Source organism: Rhincodon typus, chromosome 24 (genome assembly GCF_021869965.1).
Source record: "Rhincodon typus isolate 14 chromosome 24, sRhiTyp1.1, whole genome shotgun sequence".
NCBI classification, from domain to species: Eukaryota; Metazoa; Chordata; class Chondrichthyes; order Orectolobiformes; family Rhincodontidae; genus Rhincodon; species Rhincodon typus.
Window position 1 is genome coordinate 5,790,337 of NC_063355.1, and position 8,262 is coordinate 5,798,598.

At 39.6% G+C, this 8,262-nt stretch overlaps 1 protein-coding gene across 1 annotated transcript in view; it reads left to right on the plus strand.

The window, feature by feature from the left end:
- Positions 1–8,262, plus strand: part of rab35b (RAB35, member RAS oncogene family b) — a 62,963-nt gene that overhangs the window by 21,483 nt on the left and 33,218 nt on the right. The window contains exons 2-3 of the mRNA XM_020514026.2: positions 600–650; positions 4,832–4,955. Coding sequence (XP_020369615.1) covers positions 600–650; positions 4,832–4,955 — 175 coding nt within the window. The remainder of the gene's footprint in view (positions 1–599; positions 651–4,831; positions 4,956–8,262) is intronic.

Sequence of the window (8,262 nt, forward strand, 5' to 3'; positions counted from 1 at the left end):
CACTGACCCTCTTCCAGAAGGTCTGCCAGAGCTGCTGAGTTTCTCCACCATCTTTTGTTTTTTTTTTCATTCTTTTCATGCTTTTATATGAGCATGGATTTGTAGTTGGCTCATAAAAAATTGTTTTAATCTCCTTTTTGAAACCAGCAGAAAGCAGTTATTAGGCCCCAAATAGCACATTTACTATTGCTTTCCATTTTCAATCACTTTTGTCTCTTAAGTATCAATCCTCTTTGGATATTGGTTTTTGGATAATTTGCAACAGATACTCACTCCCTGCCAATCCACAGCTGATTTGGCATTGTCTATTTTCTGTGGCCAGGTTCCTGTTTTGCTTTTTCATGGCACGTGTTTGTCACCATGGAAATGATGCAAAATTGAAGCTTCCTTTTCATTCTTATTCTTGTTCTGTTCTTTGCCAAGCCGTGTACTTGTACATTTTCACTTCCGATGTATTGAACCTTTTGTAATCTTGCTTCAGCCCCCTCCCACATTTGTAGTTGAATGAGGGCTTATCAGTGAACTTCTCATTCCAGTAAGTGTACTGTTTTTATTTGATCAGGTACTGTTCTCTTGACTGTCCTGCTCTGTCTTTGCAGGTGTGGGGAAAAGCAGTCTGCTGCTGCGATTTGCAGATAACACATTTTCTGGTAAGCATTCTTTTGTATATCATGTTCACATTTTTATCTTGCAACAATTCTGTTTTCATGATTTCTTTGTTTCTCAAGGTGCTTTTCTCTTGCCAACCCTCTATTTACTACGGGCCGTTGTTCATGGTAATACATTCCTCCTGAGTTAGTAAGTTGTCAGTTAAAGTTTCACTGCAACTTGAGGTTGCTTTCCAAGCTGAGACTCTGCAGCAGAATAGGCGTAATGATCAAGCGACTGAACTAGCGATTTACAGGTTCAGACTAATGCTCTGGGTACATGGGTTCAAATCCCCACCGTAGCAACTGGTGGCATTTAAATACTGTTAATGAATCTGGAATATAAAGCTAGTCTCAGTAATGGTGCCATTAATCTATTATCCATTAATTATTTTAATGAAACTCTCTCATCAGTTTCACTCATGTCTCTTTTATAGCCGATTTCCTTTCCTCCTGGTGTGGCCTGTGTGATTCTATACTCCCAGACAGCAATGTGATTGATTCTTAACTGCCTTCTGAAGTGGCTGAGCATGCCAATTAGTTCTGGGGTATTTAGAGATGGACAGCAAATGACTAACCTTGCCAGTCATGCCCACATCCTATGAAAGAATGTGGGGGAGAAAAGATACTGAGACCCCTCAGTTTGCCCTCTCTGAGAAACAATTTGCCAATGTACTGTTCTGAAGAAGAACAGGATTCTGCTTGATTTGAACTGGCCATTATTTTTCCATCAGTCTGTAACACTAAAAAATTATTTGGTCATTTTCACATTGCCGTTTAGTGATTACTGTGCCCAAATTAGCTGCCAGGATTTCTATATTGCAAAAGTGATTATGCTTTGAGTAATTCTCTATGTGCTATGGGATGTTGGAGACACTATATAATTAAGTGTTTTTAGTCTTTTTATTTTTGTTCTTTACTTTCCAAATCTTGAATACTCAGTTAATTCTTTCATCAATTTCCATTAAATTCAGTCTGTGGCACTCAAGTCTACTGCTGGATCCTTATCCTTCTCAAGCCATTCTACTGTTGAAATTATCACCATCTCACTTCTGCTATTGTACTGAGTCACAAGCACTCCTAGCTAATTAAGTTGTCTTGGTGATGTGAAACTTGTGTGTACGCAACTGTGAGGAAGTGGATTGCGTGAGAATCCCATAGTTTGTGCCAGTTTGTGATTATCAACTTGCTGGGTCTGGCTGCCAGTAGAATTTTTCTTTTTAAAAAAGTTTCAGGAGAGTTGAGTAGAGTCATAGTTGTATAGCACATTAAACAGACCCTTTTCGTCCATGCCGACCAGATATCCTAAATTAATCTAGTCCCATTCGACCCATATATCCCTCTGAACCCTTCCTATTCATATACCCATCTAGATGCCTTTTAAATGTCATTATTGTACCAGCCTCCACCACTTCCTCTGGCGGCTTGTTCCATGCACGCACCATCCTCTGTGTGGAAAAAGTTGCTCCTTTTTAGGTCCCTTTTTAAATCTTCCCACCCCAGGGAAAAGTCCTTGTCCTTGTCTATTCACCCTATCCATGCCCCTCATGATTTTATAAACCTCTATAAGGTCACCCCTCAGCCTCCGATGCTCCTTATAGCTCAAACCCTCCAACCCTGGCAACATTTCATGTAAATCTTTTCTGGACCCTTTCAAGTTTCACAACATCTTTCCTAGAGCAGGGAGACCAGAATTGCACGCAGTATTCCAAAAGTGGCCTAACCAATGTCCTGTACAGCCGCAACATGACCTCCCAACTCCAACAGTCAAGACACTGACCAATAAAGGCAAGCATACCAAACCGTCCCTTCACTGTCCTATCTACCTGCAACTCCACTCTCCAGGAACAATGAACTTGCACTCCAAGATCTCTATGTTCAGTAACACCCCTGAGGTCCTTACTACTAAATGTATAAGTCCTGCCCTGATTTGCCTTTCCAAAATGCAGCACCTCAAGTTTATCTAAATTTAAATTCCATGTGTCACTCCTTGGCCCAGAGGCCCATCTGATTTAAGATGCTGTTGTACTCTGAAGTAATTCTCTTTGCTGTTCACTACACCTCCAGTTTTGGCGTCATCTGCAGACGTGCTAACCATACCGCCAATGTTCACATCCAAATCATTTACATAAATGACGATAAACAGTGGACCCAGCACTGATCTTGTGGTACACTGCTGGTCATAGGTCTCCAGTCTGAAAAACAAACCTCCATCACCAACATCTGTCTTCTGCCTTCGAGCCAGTTCTGTATCCAAATGGCTAGTTCTCCCTGTATTCCATGTGATCTAATCTCACTAACTGATCTACCATAAGGAACCATGTTGAATGCCTTACTGAAGTTCATGTAGATCATATACACCGCTCTGCCCTCCTCAATCCTCCTTTGTTATTACTATAAAACTGTTAGCCGTCCACGCACATCATTGTCCTGTTTGTTCATTTTGTTTTTGACAGTTAAGTCTGATATCTCTTACAACTTGCATGAAGCAAGAGGACTTTCATTTTATAGGATGCTTTTCATTATCACAACTCTCAATTACAAAGATATTGATGCCATTGAAATTTGTTTTAAAAATTAGAGTATGGGTAACGGGGCAGAAAGGAGTACAGATAGTGATGAAAGGAAAGCACAGGTTGAGGGAAAAATGTTTGCAATAGTACTGGAAGAACTTACTAGTCCTCTGAAATACTGCCATGGGATCTTTCACACCCATCTGAACTGGCTAATGGGACTTGTGCTGCTTTAAATCTTGTCCGTGTGGGTCAAGGTCTGAGTTAGGGTTATTATTGTATATGAATCAATATGAAAAAAATGCTTGCATCTATTAAGGCCTTTTTTATGTTATCAACCAAGTACTTTCGCAATGTAGTCACTGTTGTGATGTAGAACTAGAAAATGACAATCGGAACAGGTTTGGCTTTTTTAAAAAAATACCATGAATAGTAGCAGCAGCAAGAGATCTAGCTACCTGTGTTCTACTGGTATCTGAAGGATGGGGTCTTAGTTCAAGACCTGGTCTTGCTGCATTTGAATCTCTTGTACTGTGCGTGTGAAGTTTAGTGATAGCTACTTGATCAGAGTTTAGACTATGAACTTCAGCCCTCTTGAGACCATTATTGAGGCACTGCTTGACCTCCATTAGAGAGAGTGACACATTTAAATGCGCACACTCACACTGTAGAGGTCACAAATGACTGAGATTGTCATGTTGTAAGTACATTAGTCTGTGCAATTAGTGCATTTTTGATATTAGCACTTACTGCTTTATACTCCCACATGCAGATAACTACTGTGCATGTTTTTACAATCCACTTTTATCGTAGTGCTTACAATATACAGCAACAGGCTATTATAGGTTTTGTTTTCTCAGTGAGTTCTGTCCCATGTAATTTGACCCTTTCTTTGTACTTTTGCCAATTTTCTCCCTTTTTTTCCCCATGGCCCCACACCATTCCCAAAGAAGTAAGGAAGAACCTGCTTTTACGACAATACGACAAATGTATGGGAGTGAGTTGGGTGTCCTATTGGTCTGTAAATTGTTTCCTTTCAGTACTTCCTATACCTGATTTATTGCTCATGCTGATATTTTGGGAGAGTAAATTCTTCTCTTTTCCGTTTTGAGTATTGTCAGTCCTGGTACACGTTCTCCAGAAATCGTACCACATATTCAAAAGATCTTTCGATAATTCTAACTTCACACAGATGCCACACAGAGGAATATGTTCTCATTTTTTATTTTGCTGCTGGGAGGAACTCCAGTTTGGTAGGAAATATTGAGGTGAACTGAACATCTCTCGCTTTCCCTCCCTACGTAATGTTCAGTGTAACATCTGCCCAGTTTGTTTTCTTTTTGTGCAGCCTTGATGGAGTGTTGCTTTGACCTGTCATCAGCAGCCCAACTTTAGTTATTTTTGAACGGCTTAAGCCTGTTTGTATGGCACATAGGTGAAATGGAACACTAGTTATGTAACCACAACACTTAATGAAAAATCCTGCTGCAATCTGAAGATGCTGAGTAGAAGGCCTAATTCCTCTCTCCAGCTTTGTTTTGAAATTGAAGATGTGTTGCCCAAGGCTAGTTTCCGCACTGTGCTAAGGGCTATCTCCATTTGCAGCATAAGTGAGAACATTCTGTGTTGAATGTTGAGCAATTATACTGTTTTCCTTTTTTATGTTCACAGGCAGCTATATTACTACGATAGGGGTAGATTTTAAAATAAGAACTGTGGAAATCAATGGAGAGAAAGTAAAGTTGCAGATCTGGGATACAGCTGGGCAAGAACGATTTCGAACCATCACCTCCACGTGAGTCCACTTTTCACTTATCCCATGTCAGGGTCTAATGCTTTTTATTCCTGCAAATTTTATTTGGAGGCCATTTAATGGAGCAGTCAATAGCATATTTGTTTAAATTAGATGCTGAGACTCTGGCCAAAGTACAGGCTTGGGAATCATTGTGTCATTGTCTAATGGGCTTGGCTTGCTCTGTAGAGAGAACCCAAGAAAATTCTTGAGACAAAACAATTAGTTCTATCTTAGTTTACAAGCTGGGTGTGCCCATTTCCACATGGAAGCTCGTAAAACAGTTAAAGCCTGTCTCTGGCAAAAGAAAGTACTTGTGGTATCTTCAGCATGTGACTGAATATGCATTAGGTGCTCTTAAGAATCAAGTTTTCTTTGTTCCTTGCCAGTTGTCCATAATCTTGACAGTGAGCTCATCTGAAAGTGCAGTGTGATTTGTATCCATAAGTCCTAGGAAAAAGTTCCCTTAGGACTGAATACTCAGCCACTTGCTTCTGCAGCCTTGTTATTTCCACGTTTTCACACTCTTTAGGAGATTTTTGACCAAATTGGACCTGTTCCAATGGTGTATGCAACTATTGGAAGCAGCAGTTGTTAGAAACTCTGCATAAGGGAGCATAAAAACCAAACCAGTCGGTTGCTTTCTTCAAACTGGCACAACTTAATTATGCTATTCTTGTGATGGGCAGAGTTAAGTGGGAATTTGACTATACCAATGGTGACTGTATAGTAGGAACTGAATAGAGTGGGAAATAAAAACAAAGAACTGCGGATGCTGTAAATCGGAAACAAAAACAGAAATTGCTAAAAATGCTCAGCAGGTCTGGTAGCATCTGTGGAGAGTTAATGTTTTGGGACAAGTGACCCTTCCTCAAACGTTTATATATGGACTCCTTCGATTTGATCAGTAATGTTCAATTTTGGAAGATTATGGAGATTGAAGAAGTCATCACATATGTAGCTTCTGATGTTTTTTTTGCTAATGAGAATTGAAGCTGTCCTAGAGTACATGACTTTTGGCTGATATTTATCAGCTCATCTTAAAGTTTATTCCTTGAAATGCATTGATTCATGTGTTGATTTGGATTCATTGTTTTATGTACAATAGCCACTCTTGCCACTTTTTGATACTACAGTTCTACATAATATCCATTACATAATCATTTGTACACAGTAATGGGATGGGATCAGCACTGAGTGTGGTGGAACAGTCAAATAGATCATGGCTGATTTTTAACTCCATCTTGCTGCCCTGGGTTTCATAGCCCTTTAATATTCTCACCTTTTTTAAAAAAATACTAAGCAATTTCATGATTGAATTTAATAATTATTCTAGTCTCAGCAGCTTTTTAGGGAGAGACTCCTGGTATCCACTATTTAGTTGGAAGAAATGCTTCCTGACAACACTACTTAAATGGCGTAACTCTAATGTGAGAGATATGCCACCTTCTAGAGTCTAGTAAGTCAGTTAAATAAAATTTGTATAATCAAGCTGCATTTCCTTTAGTATGCATTTGTAAGCAGGTATAAGTTTTAGCAACACAAGATTATAATTCGTGTTATGGTTTAAGTAAACTTTTAACCAGGCGAGATTGATGGTCTCTGTTTTCATGAAGCTAAAAGCCTCTATGATGCATTCAACTTCCGGTCTGGATTATTCCCTTAATTTTGGAGTTTTGTGCTCTGTGCATACTGTATTAAGAACTGTTTGTTTGATTTCTTAGCCTTATCTTCTGTGTATATAGTTATGTTCATTTGTATTAGATTGCATCATGTTTGGGTTACCTGTTTTAACAATGATTTGGTTTCTGCTCCTCAACCTCGTCAATGGCCTGAGGCATAGCGACCCTCAAGTTAAACCACCAGTTTTCTTGCTCATGCTGTCATTCTTTTCTTGCTCTCTTTTTCTCTCTCTCTTGCCCCCATCCTGTCTTTTCTCTCTCTCGCTCTCTCTTTTCTATGGGACAGTGATGACATTTATATTGTTCTGGATGGTATTCACTGTTCATTTAGAATAGATTCATCTTGCTTGATCTCAGCATTGTAAGGCACAATTCGCTAACATACCGTGGTTTTGGTTTTATGACATCACTTCCTATGGCATTTCAGTTTAAGATCTGGACAGGATATCTAAGTTAGAATGAAACTAGTTCTAGCAGTCAATTCAAATTGCTGCCAGCGGTTGTTTTCAAATTTGCTGTTTGCAGTTTCCACTATCTACCTCTCTAACCTAGTGTCTGTAATAATGCCTTTTTACAGGGTCACTCAGTTTGAAAGAGAAAGTGGTGTAGTTTTGTTGTTTTTGTAACTGAACATTTTTCAGAGCAGCTGGTAAAAGTTTTATGAGCAGGTTCACTGGTGACAGAATGTATGTTTTTGTTCTTTAAATAGGATGTGGCTGTCTCTGGCAAGATCAGAATTCGTTGCCCAACCCTAATTATCATTGATCTGAGTGGCTTGCCAGGCCGTTTCAGAGGGCAATCAAGAGTCACTCTCTCATTACTGTGGGTCTGGAATCACACATGAACCAAACCAGATAGGATGACAAATTTTCCTTTATTAAAGGTCATCAGTGAACCATGTGCGTTTTCGTAGTTATTATGGCCACCATTACTAAGACTAGCCACAAAGATGAGAATAGGACCCTTTTATTATGACATCACTAGAAGTGGATCAAACCAAACAAGTCTGTCCGGCTGTTTGCAACAGCCAGAGTATTGACTCTGTTGAGCTACTCTAAGCTTGCGAAAGTTAAGTTGCCAATGTTGAAGTGCGAGTCTGCAATTGAACAACATGTTCTAAACACGGTGAGCATATCTTGTTAGCTCCGCTTTCTCCCTACAGATGCTGCCAGGCCTGCTGAGTTTTCCAGCAATTTCTGTTTATGCTCTAAACAACCTTGATTGTGCTAAGAATTACACTAACAACCAACTTGAAATTATCAGTCAGACTCTCATAGTAGCTCTCTTGCTCTTGCTAGAATCTGTATATATTCTCTCTCAGCCTCTCATTGCAGTTTTTCTCAATCTATAGTTTTGAGAGGCACCCATTCCCTGGCAATGCTTGAACCAATCTGGGTTGGTTTCTTTTTGGTCTGGTTTGAATTTAACTAAAAGCTTGGCAGTTTACTGTTCCCTGGTGCATTCTCCATGGCAGCATCCTAACCAATCAGCACCCTTTTCTCATTCCTTTTATAAATTGTTCCTTTTGCAATGCAGTATTCTGGTGATTCTGCCCTGGTGAGTACAAGACGAAAAACTCTGTCTCTTTTTCTTAACCTGTCTCTCTCTCTTTTTCTTAACCTGTCTCT